This window comes from Macaca thibetana, chromosome 12, assembly GCF_024542745.1.
Source record: "Macaca thibetana thibetana isolate TM-01 chromosome 12, ASM2454274v1, whole genome shotgun sequence".
NCBI classification, from domain to species: domain Eukaryota; kingdom Metazoa; phylum Chordata; class Mammalia; order Primates; family Cercopithecidae; genus Macaca; species Macaca thibetana.
Genome location: NC_065589.1, coordinates 11,416,682 through 11,433,354, shown reverse-complemented (window position 1 = coordinate 11,433,354; position 16,673 = coordinate 11,416,682). Strand labels below are relative to the sequence as shown.

General features: G+C 47.6%; 1 protein-coding gene across 6 annotated transcripts in view; it reads left to right on the top strand.

Moving 5' to 3' along the window:
• The first annotated feature begins 792 nt into the window (after positions 1–792).
• Positions 793–16,673, top strand: part of ARMC9 (armadillo repeat containing 9) — a 180,370-nt gene continuing 164,489 nt past the window's right edge. For all 6 annotated transcript variants that reach the window (XR_007718163.1, XM_050751095.1, XM_050751093.1 and 3 more), the window contains exons 1-3: positions 793–871; positions 8,498–8,589; positions 10,907–11,032. Coding sequence is in view for 5 of the 6 variants with exons in the window: in XM_050751095.1 (XP_050607052.1) it covers positions 8,539–8,589; positions 10,907–11,032 (177 nt within the window). In the remaining variant the exon portion in view is untranslated. The remainder of the gene's footprint in view (positions 872–8,497; positions 8,590–10,906; positions 11,033–16,673) is intronic.

Sequence of the window (16,673 nt, the reverse complement as noted above, 5' to 3'; positions counted from 1 at the left end):
CTGACCTACCTTCTCCGTGCCCCATTCCCTGTCTCTGGCCCTGGTAGCCTCCTCCTTCTTGGAAGCATGGAGGTGGAAACACTGAGGTGGCAACGGGAGATTCCCACAGAACCTCAACGCCTGGAGGGGAGGGCTTTTCCATCCATGGCCACCTCCTCCTCCTCACCCTCCAGCACTAAGTTGGGCGACTAGCAAGTGCTCATTCAGTACTGATTAACTTCAGTTCAAAAGCATCAGGTGCAAAGAGAGGGAAGACGGGTGCTCCTAATTTATTTTTAGAAGCCCACATGTCACATGGAAAACAAAAAGTTTCTCTGAAATCCCTGGAAACTGCTGCAAGGGGCGGGACCCTGGTGCCCGGAGCTTCAATGCATATCTTGGGCGTCACTTTTGGTTCTAAGGTGGCCCCAGGTCCCTCCGGTAAGATGGGAATAACCACGCCTGACTCTTCCCACGGACACCACACGGTCCTGGTTTGTGTTCTCTACGCGACCACGAGCTCCTTGAGGCAAGGGGTTGAGCCTGCTCCGGCTCATCCCCAGAGCCGGCACAGTGACTGGCGTAACGAAGGGGAAATGAACGAATGAATGAACGAACGAACAAAAGTGGAGTGGTGGAAGGGACCGCACTAGACGCGCACACCTCGCGCGTGAACGGCGGACACTGCTGCGCCGTGGACCCTCACTTCCGCCGCCAGGACGTTTCGGGGTCGCCCACCTTCCCTCCCAGGCTGCTCTGCGCCGGCAGCGCTCCGCGCGATTGGCTGCGCCGCCCCACGTGATGCCGGGGTGGCGGCAGCGGTTGCCCGGGTGACGGCTGCCGAGGTGGCGGCCAGGCTGGGTGAGCGCGAGTGTCCGCGGCCGAGCAGCAGGTAAGCGCGTCCCCGGATGCAGCCAGGTCACCCTCAGCCCGCCGTCCTGGTGCTGGGAGGAGCAGCGGTGGGGTTGGAGGGCCGAGGCTCTGCGGACCTCTTGTTCCGAGAAAAACCGCGACGCGCCCGCTCCGCCGCCGCCGGATGCTACCACTTCTCGCCTGCGGTCCAGGGGTCTTTCTCCGGTGAGAGCCGAGGCGGCCTCCTGGACATCCCAAGCAAGGACGGGCGCAGCTGCTTCCCGCAAGTACTCTCTGATCTTTGCTGCAGCAGTAGTCCCTGATCTTTGCTGCAGCGGGCCAAACTTGGAGGGGGACCCCCAACCCGTCCAGCTGGTGGTGGCGGTGCCAGCGGGTTACCCGGGGTTTAGATCTCCCTCCTAATCTCCATCTGCTAGCCCCGTTTCTCAGGCACCCAGGTGAAGTCCAGATTTCACCTAATCTAAGGAAAAACAGGATGCGTGCTATGCAGATTCGGCTTCCATACAAATCCCGTAATCCCACCCGTTTGTAGGCCCTAAATCTTTATTATGTAGGAATTCAAAAGCTGCCACTGCAGTCCCCAAGTGTGACTGGAAAAGTTTTTCTTAGTTTCTGCATGGAGGAGAGCAGTGGTTCTCAAACTTGAGAGTGTATAAAAGTCACCCAGGGAGCTTGTTTAAAAGGCAGATTTCTGGGCATGGTGCCTGCCATGGTGTTCAGTAAGACCAGGGTGGAGGCAGGGATTTTCATTTGCACAAGGGTGCCAACTGATTCTTATTTAGGTGGTCCAGACTTTGGGGAAATACTGTGTAGTGGTTCCTATCAGCCACTTAGTCACTTACTGTGGCTGTTGGGAGTGTGTCAGACTTCCTGAGCCTCAAATTGGCTCATCTGGAATAGGAAAATACAAACTACATTCACCTCTCAGGTTTACTATGAAGATTAAATGTAAAGCATTTTGCACATTGCCTGGCATACAATATACCCTCAATAAATGATACCTATTATGATATGAAAGTTTAGAGAAAATTCTGTAATTTCTTTTTCTTTTTTTTTGAGATGGAGTCTTTCTCTGTCGCTCAGGTTGGAGTGGAGTGGCGCAATCTCGGCTCACTGCAACCTCCACCTCCTGGGTTCAAGCGATTCTCTTGCCTCTGCCTCCCTAGTAGCTGGGATTACAGGTGCACACGCCACCACGCCTGGCTAATTTTTGTGTTTTTAGTAGAGATGGGGTTTTTACCATGCTGATCAGGCTGGTCTTGAACTCCTGACCTCAGGTGATCCGCCTGCCTCGGCCTCCCAAAGTGTTGGGATTACAGGTGTGAGCCACTACGCCCAGCCAATTCTGTAATTTCTAAGAATGTCAGAGTAGTAGGATACCCAGCAGCACTCACGTTCAATGACAGTTGATCACAGCAGATGCTATTTAAATGGCTTACGGAGGACTACTCTAAGGAGGTGATGTTTATTAGGCACAGTGGTTAACCAGGTGAAGAGAGGGAAAAGTGTTCTAGGCGGAGAGAGTAATATGTGCAAAGGCCTTGAGGTTGGAAGGAGCTCAAATTCTCACAAACTCACTTTTCCTGTTCCAGGGCCTTTAAAATGCCATCCCCTCAGCTCAGGCTTCATTTATTCATCATATGCCTTGAGTACCTTTCTTGCTTACGAGGCACTCTGTTAGGTTCTGGGGATACGAAATTTAAATACAGCTCCCTGTCTTTGTGAACAGGTTATAAGAAGCGCCAGGCACAGTGGCTCATGCCCATAATCCCAACACTTTGGGAGGGCGAATCACCTGAGGTCAGGAGTTCAAGACCAGCCTGGCCAACATGGTGAAACCCCATCACTACTAAAGTAATACAAAAATTAGGCCAGGTGTGCTGACTCACACCTGTAATCCCAGCACTTTGGGAGCCTGAGGCGGGTGGATCACCTGAGGTCAGGAGTTCGAGACCAGCCTGGCTAATGTGGTGAACCTGTCTCTACTAAAAATACAAAAATTAGCTGGGCGTTGGTGGCGGGCGCCTGTAATCCCATATACTCAGGAGGCTGAGGCAGGAGACTCACTTGAACCTGGAAGGCAGAGGTTGCAGTGAGCCGAGATTGCGCCTTTGTACTCCAGCCTGGGCGACAAAAGTAAAACTCCGTCTCAACAACAACAACAAAAAATTAGCTGGGCGTCATGGCGCATGCCTGTAACCCCAGCTACTTGGGAGGCTGAGGTGGGAGAATCACTTGAACCTGGGAGGTGGAGGTTGCGGTGAGCTGAGATCCTGCCACTGCACTCCAGCCTGGGCAACAGAGCTAAACTCTGTCTCAAAAAAATAAAATAAAATAAAATAAAAATATAAAAAAATTCTTGGTAGGGAAAGAAGGGAGGGGTTGTTCATGGAAGACTTCTTGAAGGGGGTTAAGTCTGACTTTGCTTGGAATCATGAGTCATGTTTACCTGGGGTTCAGAACATACATCAACCACAGGCTTAGGATCCTGGAAGAGCTTGTTGCGTGGGGAAATGGCCAGGAGTTTGCTGTTGGCAGGGTCCAAACTGGGATTGGTGGAAGGGAGCAAGGAGCAGGAGAAGGTAGGGGGAAGGTGGATGGATTTGAGGCATAAGTCCAGAGAAAGGCTGGAGAGGTGGGTGTCCTCCAACAGCAACTGCCTTCTTCTGTCCCCTTTTGCATCTGGCAGGGCTGGTGTGGTGCATGGGGAGGTGTCCTGCCTGCTCCTCATTGCTGCTTCCAGATCACTGCCCACTCCTTCACAAACCCCACTCCTTTGAAGCACATGGCAGACACTGTACCCTTTGCCAGCCCTCCCCGAGGCAGCCACTTCCCAGGGCAGGTCTCTCCAGTTCCCTCGGAGCCTCTAGCACCCGGCTGGCTGCCTGTCCCTTCATCTCTTTTACTTCACTTTTGGGGGTTTCCACATCCTGGCCCCTCCAGTTCTTCATCCTCCTTACTTGCAGGCATCTCTTTCCTCCATCCTCCTCATCCACCCACTCCCTTGGTTGAGAGCTTTTTAGTACTAGTCACCTTCAAAGTCTTGCCTTCAGGCATCTGTCCCACTGTCTGCCCACTGCTTTCCATCTTTCCTGCTCACTGGAATGTGGCTCCTTCCGCAGGTCTCGGACCCCACCGCTTCCTCTGCCCTGCAGCTGCCTTATGTGTGTTCCCCTCCCCCATTCGTAACCTGATTAGTTCCAGTGTCCCATCATGGTTGTACTGTTTCCCCTTTCCTCTGTCTTCTAGAAGAACCTCTCGTATTGGTTAACCAAACTCAGATAGCTGAAAGTGCCTGGAGAAGAGCTGCAAAACTGTGCAGACTGATTCTATTTTAGATTCCAGTCCAGAGATCTTAAATGGACTCTACTACCAGCAACCCTGCCATGTTGCGTAGTTACTTTGGCTCCCACCCTCGCTTCTTTTCAAACTGTCACCTTGCTTCTTACTTGCAGCTGATGACCTTGTTTCTTTCTTTCCTTTTTTTTTTGGGATGGAGTCTCGCTCTGTTGCCCAGGCTGCAGTGCAATGGCGTGATCTCGGCTCACTGCAACCTCCGCTTCCCGGGTTCAAGTGATTCTCCTGCCTCAGCTTCTAGAGTAGCTGGGATTACAAGCGCCTGCCACCATGCCCGGCTAATTTTTGTATTTTTAGTAGAGATGGGGTTTCACCATGCTGCCCAGGGTGGTCTCAAACTCCCAACCTCAGGCGATCCACCTGCCTTGGCCTCCCAAAGTGCTGGGATTACAGGTGTGAGCCACCACACCTTATTTCTTGTTTCGCTTCCTTTTTTTGTTTTTTTGAGACAGGGTCTTACTTTGTCACCTAGGCTGGAGTGCCGTGGCACCATCCCAGCTCACTACAGCCTCGACCTCCCTGGTTCAAGTGATCCTCCTGCCTCAGCCACCCCAGTAGCTGGGATTACAGGCATGCACCACCGCGCCTGGCTAATGTTTGTATTTCTGTAGAGATGAGGTTTCGCCACATTGCCCAGGCTGGTCTCGAGCTCATGAGCGCAGGTGATCTGCCTGTCTTGGTATCCCAAAGTGCTAGGATTACAGGTGTGAGCCACTGCACCCAGCCTATTTCATTTCTAATCACTAAATCTGTGTCTTTGCTCAGCACCCATATTCTCTGCTATCCCTCTGAATGCCGTTCCTGCTTCTCCCTTAAACTCCAGGCTCATGTATCTGTAAGAATTAAAGAAAGAGGAGAGAAACATGAAGGGTGACTCGACAGTCAACAGGTTTGTTTCTTGGGTACCTGCCAAACTTCACCCTCTTACAATGGGCCTCAGTATAACAGTGGGCCCTAATAAGGACATTCTGTTCCCTTCAGGTCTACTAAGGGAAGCTAAAAGCAGACTTGGCGGGGTACGCCTCCAGCTGCAGAAAGATGTATGGGAACAGACATACAGCTCTCCCTCCCAGATAAGCACACCAAAGAGACAGAAGCAGTCCAAGCCTCTGATAAACTCTCCCACCCTGAATCCTTAAAAACTCTTAGTCTGTAAGAGAGTGTGGCTCTGACCTAACTCGGTTGGAAGTCCCTCCCAGGTTTGAAGTAAACCTGTTGACTGTCGAGTGACCCTTCGTGTTTCTCTCCTCTCTCCTCTTTCTTTAGTTCTTATAATACCCCCTGACCATTTCGGAACCTCCACTGGAATGTCTAACCGGCAGCTCAGACTTACAGCCAAAACAGCTCTTGGTTTGACCTCAAAGCAGTCCTTCCCCATGTTTTCGTTGACTCATGAAATGACATACTATTCGGCCAGCTGCTCAGATCCCAGGGTTCTTCCTTCCCTTCTTCCTCTCATGTCCCACAACCAGCCCGTCTGCAGGCTGTGCCTCTTCTGCCTTTTCCATCTGGACTCACAACACTCATGGCCCCTTTTGCTTATCCAAATGACGCTCATGGCTGGCATGGGCTGAGCGGTACTCATCTCCCTCTTCCCACTCCCCTCCAGTCTTCTCTGCAGAACAGGCAACATGCATATTAAAAAATGGACATCAGCAGCCGGGCGTGGTGGCTCACCCCTGTAATCCCAGCACTTTTGGGAGGCAGAGGAGGGAGAATTGAGCCCAGGAGTTCAAGACCAGCCTGGGCAATGGTGAAACCCTGTCTCTGAAAAAACCAAGGCTGGGCACGGTGGCTCACGCCTGTAATCCCAGCACTTTGGGAGGCTGAGGCAGGTAGATCACATGAGGTCAGGAGTTCGAGACTAGCCTGGCCAACATGGTGAAACCCCATCTCTACTAAAAATACAAAAATTAACCAGGCATGGTGGTGGGCGCCTGTAATCTCAGCTACTCGGGAGGCTGAGGCAGGAGAATTGCTAGAACCCGGGAGGCGGAGGTTGCAGTGAGCCGAGATTGTGCCATTGCACTCCAGCCCAGGTGACAACAGTGAGTCTCTGTCTCAAAAACAAAAACAAAAAAAACCTCACCAAAAACCAAACAAACAAAAAAACCAGAAAACAAATTACTGGGGCATAGCAGCACACTCTGTAGGCGCAGCTACCTGGGAGGCTGACGTGGGAAGATTGCTTGAGCCCAGGAGTTTGAGGATGCAGTGAGCTATGATCATGTCACTGCACTCTAGCCTGGGCAACAGAGGGAAACTCTGTCTCAGGAAAAAACAAACAAACAAACAAAACAGGTGGTGTCAGTCCCCTCCTCCATATTCTCTCTGAGCCTCCTGTTACTCTCAGCCTAATGTCCAAGCCACTTACTAGCTCTGCAAGGCCCACCTGACCTGGCCCCGGCCCCCCATTGCCTGCTGCTCTCTGCCTTACCTCTAGCTACATCCCAATACCCCAAGACTGCAGAGGTCTGCGGCCTGAGGCCTGTGACCTAGCAAAGCCCTCTTCCCCAGATCCAAGCGCTCAATCTTTGCTAAAATGTCACATTCCCAGTGAGGCCGTCAACCACTCTATCTAAAATAACCCCGTACCCGTCTCCTTCAGGTTCTGTCCCTTTCCTTGCACCGTTTTCTTCATGTCGGGAATTAATTTCCACTCTGTCCGTGTGTTTGAGTCCGTACTGTGTGCCAGGCACTGGTCTAGGCACTGGGGATGCCAGGGGAACACCTGTCAGGTGCTGTTGAGAAGAATCAAGCAGCAGAAAGGGCTGAGAAGTGATGGGCCGACCTCTTAGAAAGGGTGGTCAGGGCAAGACTGAGGAGGTGACTGTTAAGCAGAGACCTGAATGAGACGTGAGTATCTTAAGGAAGGGCAGTGAGCCAGAGTTCACGAGGGCAGGCGTGGGCTTTGGGTGTTCAGTGGGTGTACACAGGAAGCACACAGTGGCCATTGTGGCTCAGGTTTACAGAACAAATGGGAGTGTGTCAGAGGCCACGTTGTCTAGGGCTTTGGGAGTTGGGCCCAAGGAGTCTCGCCTTCATCTGGAGGGTGGTAGAACCACAGGAGGGTCCCAAGCAGGAGGAGAATGCTCATTGTTAAAGTGTAGAAGTTGGATTGGAGTGGAGAGAGAGGAGATGGGGAGGCACTGCCAGAAAAATGTAAGGTTACAGACTCAGAAGAGATCTGACTGGGTGTGGTGGCTCATGCCTGTAATCCCAGCACTTCAGGAGGCCAAGGCTGGAGGATTGCATTACCCAGGAGTTTGGCAGCTTAGTAAGACCCTGTCTCTCCTACAAAAAAAAAAAAAATATTACCTGGGTATGGTGGCTTGCACCTATAGTCCTAGCCACTGGGGAGGCTGAGGAGGGAGGATCACTTTAGCCCGGGAGTTTTAGCTTGCAATGAGCTATGATCGCACCATTGCACTCCAGCCTGGGCAACGGAGTGAGATCCTATCTCAAAAAAAAAAAAAAAATTGAAGAGTTCTGAAACATTCTGAATTTTATAGATGAAAAAAGGCTCTGCATTTCAGTGATTTGCCCCAGATCGGGTGCCAGTGAATGGCATGGTGAGCATTAGAGTCCAGACTTTTTAATTCCTCTGGGGTTACAGGCAACTGCTTTGGGCTGAGCCTGGGGTGTGGGCCGTGGGGAATGACTGCTTTGGGTACACCTCGAGGGAGGGCTGGTAGAAAGAGTAGGAGGAGTTTCTTTTGACTTTAGCCATTGTATTTCCTAGTGCTGCTGAACAAATGACCATAAACTGAGTGGTGTAAAGCAAAAAAGATTTATTATCTTCTAGTTCTGGAGGTCAGAAGTCTGAAATGGCTCTCACTGAGCTAAAGCCAAGGTGTTTGCGGGGATTGATCATTTCTGGATGCTCTGGGAGGATCTGTTCCTTGCCTTATGCAGCTTCTAGAGGCTACCTACCCTCCTTGGCTTATGCCACTTTCACCCCTTTAAAGCCTGCAGTGGCTGTTGTCTTTCTCACACCTCATCATCCTGACACTGACGCTCTTGCCTCCGTCTGCCTCCCTCTCTCTGCTGTGACTGCCTTGGGCCCACCTGGGTAATCCAGGATCATCCCCCAATTTAAAGGTCAGCTGATGAGCAACCTTAATTCCATCTGCGCCTTAATTCCCCCTTGCCGTGTAACCTCACGTATTCACAGGTTCTGGGGATTGGGGCATGGATGTCTTTGGGGCCATTATTCTGCTCACCACAACCACCTTTTTGTGGTTTCACAGGTGGTTGAAATGAAAGCTCTTATATTTTTGCCTTCTAGAGATTTTTGCTGTGAGAATTAATTACCAGTAACAGTTCAATATGGGGGACATTCTGGCTCATGAATCTGAATTACTTGGACTAGTGAGAGAGGTAGGTATATTACACAAAACAGAGGTCACAGAGAAACATCTAGAAAACTTGTGTTTTAAAATGCAACCAACTGTTTAGTGCCTTGTAGTGTTTCTTCTATTGTTATGTTGGAGCTATTTTTCTATTATATAACATTCCATGCATTTACATTTTGTTTTTATAACTAAACTGATCTTAAAGTCACTTAAAAAGTCCCTTGAAAGAAAATTATAAAAACAATACATGTCCATGGTAAAAGATTCAAGCACTACAGAAGTATAAAAAGGAAATTTCCCTCCCAGACTTTTTTCTATGAATAGTAAAAATATGTTCATATGCCTGTAGTTTGTTTTGCAGAATGGGATGATACATTGTTCTGTAGCTTGCTTTTTATCTGCCAACAATAATATAGCATGAACATCTGCCTATGATCTGCCCTAGACATTTGAATGCCATAGAGTGTTTCATTGAGTAGATGCATCATAATTTTTTTAACTCATTGTCTGGTAATGGCCTAGGTTTCCTACACTAAAAGCTTTGACAAGTAGGGCCCAGGCCTTAAACTTTCTGGTGCTAAAGAAATGGTTGGTGCTTGCTGCTGCTTAACTGGGTGAGTAACCATCTGCAGGTTGCGAGAGCCATGGGTCTGGAGCAAGAATGAGGCACCCACCATGCAAATGCAGAGTTGGAATTTGGTGGTGTGATGGTGAATATATATATTTTTTTAAATTTACGTTAAAATTCTTTTTTAGAGACAAGGTCTTGTTCTGTCACCTATGCTGGAGTGCAGTGGTGTGATCATGGTTCACTGTAGCCTTGAACTCCTGGGCTTAAGCAGTCTGCCTGCCTCAGCCTCCCAGGTAGCTGAGACTACAGGCGTGCATGACCATGCTCAGCTAGGTTTTATTTTAATTTTTGTAGAGATAGGATCTCGTTCTGTTGTCCAAGCTGGTCTTGAACTCTTGGCTTCAAGCAATCCTCCTGCCTCAGCCTCCCAAAGTTCTGGGATTGCAGACATGAGCCGCTGCACCCTACCTGTATAACACATTTTCTTTTAAACATTTATTTATCTGAGATGGGGTCTCGCTTTGTTGCCCAGGCTGGTCTCAAAGTCCTGGGCTCAAGCAATCCTACCTCGGCCTCCCAAAGTTTTGGGATTACAGGCATGAGCCATGCCACCTGGCCTATAGCACTTTTTCTTTTCTTTTCTTTTCTTTTTTTTTTTTTTGAGACAGAGTCTCGCTCTGTTGCCCAGGCTGGAGTACAGTGGCGTGATCTCGGCCCACTGCAACCTCTGCCTCCTGGGTTCAAGTGATTCTCCTGCCTCAGCCTCCCAAGCAGCTGGGATTACAGGCCCCCGCCACCACATCCAGCTAATTTTGGTGTTTTTATTAGAGACGGGGTTTCACCATATTGGTCAGGCTGGTCTCGAACTTCTGACCTTGTGATCTGCCCACCTCGGCCTCCCAAAGTGCTGGGATTACAGGCGTGAGCCACTGCACCTGACACCACTTTTTCTTTATCCATTCATCTATTGATAGACACCTAGATCATTTCCATATCTTGGCTATTATGAATAATGCTGCAATGAGCATGCAGATACAGATGTCTCTTTGAAATACTGATTTTATTTCCTTTCTGTCTATACCCAGAAATGGAATTGCTGGATCATCTGGTAGTTCTGTTTTTGTTTGTTTGTGTGTTTTGAGATGGAGTCTTACTCTGTCACCAGGCTGGAGTGCAGTGGTGTGATCTCAGCTCACTGCAAGCTCTGCCTCCCGGGTTCAGGTAGTTCTCCTGCCTCAGCCTCCTGAGTAGCTGGGACTACAGGCACCCGCCACTGCTCCCGGCTAATTTTTGTATTTTTAGTAGAGATGGGGTTTCACCATGTTGGTCAGGCTGATCTCGAACTCCTGACCTTGTGATCTGCCCACCTCAGCCTCCCAAAGTGCTGGGATTATAGGCGTGGGCCACTGCTCCCGGCTGGTAGTTCTATTTTTATTTTTTTGAGGAACCTCCATACTGTTTTCTATAATAGCTGTACCAATTTACAATCTCACCAATAGTACGCAAGTGTTTCCTTTTCTCCACATCATTGCCAACACTTTTTATCTTTTATCTTTTTTGTAATAGCCATTCTGACGGGTGTGAGGGAATTATGTCTGTGTGGTTTTGATTTGCATTTCTCTGATTGTTAGTGATGTTAAGCACCTTTTCAGGTATCTGCTGGTCCTTTTAATGTCTTCTTTGGATAAATATCTATTCAGATCCTTTGGCTGTTTTTAAATTAGATTATTTGTTTGTTTTGCTGTTTAATTGAATTATTTATTTTTTATAGTATTTAGATTTTGCTGAATTTGAAGACACCTTGAAAACATTTTCAAAAGAATGCAAAATAAAAGGAAAACCATTGTGTAAAACAGTAGGTGGATCTTTCAGAGACTCCAAATCATTGACAATTCAGGTAACATTTTGCTTATTTTTCATCCCTGTAGATAATTCAAGATGCTCCCAGCTTGTGGAAAATGCTGCCATTGGATAGTGCTGGAATAGTTTCTGAGCACCTGCTCAGAGTTACTTTAGATTGCACAAGTGTTTATAGATGAACTAATAATGTCATTTTAAATCTCTGTACCCTCCCTAGGAAATGTGTAGCCATATAAGATCTTTCACAAACATTTCTTGGGAAGAAGGAAAAGAAGAAACATGCAATGTTTAGGAACTGAGACAATTGTAGCCTTCCTCCTGAGGAGTTTCAGGTTATTAATTCTAGGCGCTGGGGATCCAACAGTGAACAAACGAAATCCAGCCCCTGCCAGTACAGCATTTGCATTCTAGCTTGGGGAGGTTGGAGGGAACAGGGAGCAAGAGTGAGACTGACGAGGTGGGTCTATGAAAGGAAGTCTGAGCAACTCTGTGAATACCAGTGGGCTGCAGGGGAGATTATACAGACCTCAACTCTCAGGGTTAGAAGGGAACTTAAAAATCCTTGGCTGGGCATGGTGGCTGACTCCTGTAATCCCAGCGCTTTGGGAGACCGAGGCAGGAGGATCGCATAAGCCCAGGAGTTCAAGACCAGCCTGTGCAACACAGTAGTACGTCGTTTCTTTTTCTTTTTATTTGAGACGGAATCTCTCACTCTGTAGCCCAGGCTGGAGTACAGTGGTACGATCTCGGCTCATCACAACCTCTGCTGCCGGGATTCAAGCAATACTCCTGCCTCACCCTCCCTAGTAGCTGGGATTACAGGCAGATGCCACTGTGTCTGGCTCATTTTTGTATTTTTAGTAGAAATGGGGTTTCACTGCGTTGGCCAGGCTGGTCTCGAACTCCTGACCTCAAGTGATCCTCCCGCCTTGGCCTCCCAAAAATGCTGGGATTACAGATATGAGCCACCACGCCTAGCCAGAACCTCGTTTCTATAAAAAATAAAAAATTGGCCAAGCGTGGTGGCATGCACCTGTAGTTGTAGCTGCTTAGTTGCCTGAGGTAGGAGGATCACTTGAGCCCAGGAAATCAAGGCTGCGTTGAGCCATGATCATACTGCTGCACTCCAGCTGTAGTGACAGAGTAAGACCCTTGTCTCCAAAAAAAAAAAAGTCATTATTTTAACCATTATTTGATGTCTCGATCTCATTTGTAATATGCCAGATAAGTAATCAGTTCACCTAGAATATTTCCATTGACCATTTCCTGAGACAGCATGTTTCACCTTTGGATGATTTTATTATTTATTTATTTATTTATTTGAGACGGAGTTGCGTTCTGTTGCCCAGGCTGGAGTGCAGTGGCAGGATCTCGGCTTACTACAACCTCCGCCTCCTGAGTTCAAGCGATTCTCCTGCCTCAGCCTCCCAAGTAGCTGGGATTACAGGCATACGCCATCATGCCCGGCTAGTTTTAGTATTTTTAGTGGAGATAGGGTTTTACCATGTTGGCCAGGCTGGTCTCAAACCCCTGACCTCCGGTGAGCCACCTGCCTCAGCCATCCAAAGTGCTGGGATTACAGATGTGAGCCATCATGCCTGGTCTATTTTATTCTTATAATTAAAAAAAAAAAGTTATGTGGAGACAGAGTCTTGCTGTGTTTCCCAGGCTGGTCTCAAACTCCCAATCTCAAGTGATCCTCTTGCCTCAGCCTCCCAAAGCACTGGGATTATAGGCATGAGCCACTGCACCTGGCATTATTACTTCAACAGATTTTTAAATTTTAACATACCTACTTCCAGAAATAATTTGAGGCTTGGCTTGCAAGCCCCTTGAGTAGCCGAAGTTCAGGTGGCAGCCACCGCTGGTTTTCTCCTAGTACTTGACTCCCTAGTGGCCTGGCATGGGCACTGTTGAGAGAGGGGCGCTTTTGAAGTGGCCTGTGGAGCTCAAGGCAGGGCTGAACCCTCTGCCTGCTCCCCTTCAGGCCGCAGGCCCCTGGATGCTGAGCTGCTGCTGCTTTCTGTCAACACAGACTCTTCTGTGGATGCTACAGGAGCCAGACCTCCCTGGCACCCCCTCCCCCAGAGAGATATGTTCAGAACATAGAAGAATACGGTCATTATTAGAGGCGAAAACAGGTTCTTAGAGTGAAGTGTGTTCCTCGGGGAATCAGCTTCACTGCCCAGCACCTGGCTTCCCTGGTTCTTTCTGGATGAAAAAAAGACCTTTACCCTACACGTGGGAAGTGTATGTGAGCATCTGTTAATTAAAGCTACCATTTGAGAGGAATGTAGCAAATCCTCAATACCTAACTAGCAGAACAGGGAGAATCTTTTGTGGAGTTCACACATGACCAGATTATGTGACGATACAGGGTAAGGCCGACAGGCCCTGTGTCGTGAAGCTTCTTTGCTTATCGGGTCCCTCCAGAGGCGGCTGCTGTACACTTTTCCAGCTGGGTTCCCGTTGCCTTTCAGCTCCAGCTGCATCTGAGAACACTCAAATGTCTCTTCAGGTCTTTTTAAAAAATTGTGATTAAAGATAACATAGAATGTCTCCTCTTAACTATTCTTACATGTACAGTTCAGTAGTGTTAAATGTGTTCACGTTGTTGTGAAACGGATCTCTAGAATTTTTCATCTTACAAACATGAAACTCTGTCCCCATTGAACAACTCTCCCTTTATCCTCCCCCTAGGCCTTGGCAGCCACTATTCTTAACTTTCTGTCTATGAATTGGCTACTTTAGATATGTCCTATAAATGGAATTATACAGTATTCGTCTTTCTGTAATTGGCTTATTTCATCCAGCATAATGTCATCAAAGTTCATTCATGTTGCGGTATATGACAAGATTTCCTTTCCTTTTAAAGGCTGAATAATATTCTCTGGTACATATTCACACACACACCCCACAGCTTGTTTATCTGTTCTTCTATTGATGGACACTCGGGTTGCTTCCACCTCTTGGGTATTAAGAATAATGCTGTTAGGGCCGGGTGCAGTGGCTCATGCCTGTAATCCCAGCACTTTAGGAGGCCGAGGTGGGCAGATCACCTGAGGTCAGGAGTTCAAGACCAGCCTGGCCAACATGGTGAAACCCCATCTCTACCCAAAAAAAAAAAAAAAGAATACAAAATTAGCCGGGCATGGTGGCCAGTGCCTGGAGTCCCAGCTACTCGGGAGGCTGAGGCAAGAGAATAGCTTGAACCTGGGAGACGGAGGTTGCAGTGAGCCAAGATTGCACCATTGCACTCCAACCTGGGGGACAAGAGCGAGACTTCTTCTCAAAAAAAAAAAAAATAGTGCTGCAGTGAACGTGGGTGTGCAAGTATCTCTTTAAGGCCTTGCTTTCTGTTCTTTTGGATGTATACCAGGAAGTATTGCTGGATCATATGGTAGCTCTATTTTTAATTTTTTGAGGAATTGCCAAGCTGTTTTACAAAGTGGTTGTACCATTTTCCATTCCCACCAGCAGTACTTAAGCGTTCCAGTTTCTCTACTTCCTTGCCAATGCTTGTTATTTTCTCTCTGTGTGTTTTTAAAATATTAGCCATTTTGATGGGTTTGAAGTGATATCTTGTCATAGTTTTGATTTGTATTTCTCTGATGTCTTCAGGTTCATTTTTATATAACTTGAAAGACCTTGAACCTTTCTGATGTCACAAACATTTCTTTTCTGCTCATCCAATCAACAGCTGTGACCCCCACTATGGTAGATTTCCCAAATGAAATGTCTGGTTTGAGTGAAGAAGAGTGGGGAAAAAATTTAAAAAGAAGAAGAAAAAAATATATCTAGAACTGAGGTTGAGCAAAATATGCTAATTTTTAGTGGAACTCAAAAAATAGTGAGTTTCCCCCAGCAGTTTTATGTGTATAGTTCAGTAGTGTTAAGTATGTTTACATTGTTGTGAGATGTAAGAAGCATGTGTGTTTACAAGTTACTATTGATGGTGTACGCATTTTCTCATCTTGTTGATTCTGCTTTGATCATAGTTTATAGAACATCACTAATATTTTGTGACTGTAAGTTATAATAGTGGATTCTTTTATGTGTGGGTATTATTTTAAGCTCAAGGACCATTTCCAGGTACAGAATATGAGTCATGAGTTAGGAAGGATGATAGAGGTGATTATGATGACAGCAAAGGTTTGTGGTTTCAGATCTACAAATAGAGACCTTAGAACAAACTGTAGATGGGCCTTTTGACTTGTGGATTCTGCCAAGCCATGTTAAGAAAATATCTTTTCTCTAAGCCATAACATTTCACAAGAGTCTGCGCTCACCTCAGTCACACAGTCAGAGAGCGCTTGGTCACCGCACTTCTCGTGGCAAGGCCTCCTCAGGAATGGTCACAGGGCTTACTTGGGACCTTGGCAGAGGCAAGCGTGGGGGTGAGCCTGGCCCCATAGCACTGCCCCAGGAGGATCTGTTCACCTTTGTGGCAGTCATTAACAAGCATGCGGGTCTCTGGCCAGCTTCCCCAAATTCTTCCAAGAGGTGGCTGTATTCAGCTGCTTGTGCTTTGTTTTGGCAACCCCCACCCACAGCTGCTAACAGACTGTGCCTTGCCTGTGTCCAGGAGGAACAGAAGAGCCAGCCTTGAGGAGGTAGATGCTCATTGTAGGGCTTATTAGAAAAATTCTGAGTTTACTTGAAATGTAACCGGCACCTTCCAGCATCAGGCAGTATTCAGAGACAGTTTTTGATCACATGACATAGTGAACATTTTTGTAATATTCAGATTTGAGGATTCCTTACCAATCAACATCTTTGACATATGTGTAACCAAACACTGTTACATTATTTGTTCTCTATACGTTTCCATTTTATGTTAGAAAATTTGCTTATAAACAGATAAAACAAGTAATTTTTAAAAATGACAATTTTGCAGGAAAATTATCTGTAAACGTTTTTCTTTTTTTTTTTTTCGGAGACAGGGTCTCTTTCTGTCGCTTAGGCTAAATACAGTGGTGCAATCTCAGCTCACTGCAGCCTCTACCTCCAGGGCTCAGATGGTCCTTCCACCTCAGCCTCCCAGCTAGCTGGGACTACAGGCACATGTCACCACGCCCAGCTAATTTTTGTATTTTTAGTAGAGACAGGGTTTCACCATGTTGTCCAGGCTCGTCTTGAACTCCTGGGCTCAAATGATCTGCCTGCCTTGACCTTCCAAAGTGCTGGGATTACAAGTGTGAGCTACCATGCTCGGCCATGTAAACTCACTTTTTTTTTCTTTTTTTTTTATTTTGAGACGGAGTCTCGCTCTGTCGCCCAGGCTGGAGTGCAGTGGCCGGATCTCAGCTCACTGGAAGCTCTGCCTCCCGGGTTTACACCATTCTCCTGCCTCAGCCTCCCCAGTAGCTGGGACTACAGGCGCCCGCCACCTCGCCCGGCTAGTTTTTTGTATTTTTTAGTAGAGACGGGGTTTCACCGGGTTAGCCAGGATGGTCTCGATCTCCTGACCTTGTGATCTGCCCGTCTCGGCCTCCCAAAGTGCTGGGATTACAGGCTTGAGCCACCGCGCCCGGCCTTTTTTTTTTTTTTTTTTTTTTTTTTTTTTTTTTTTTTTTGAGATGGAGTCTCGCTCTATTGCCCAGGTTGGAGTGCAGTGGCACAATCTCGGCTCACTCCAACCTCTGCCTCCCGGGTTCAAGCAATTCTCCTGCCTCAGC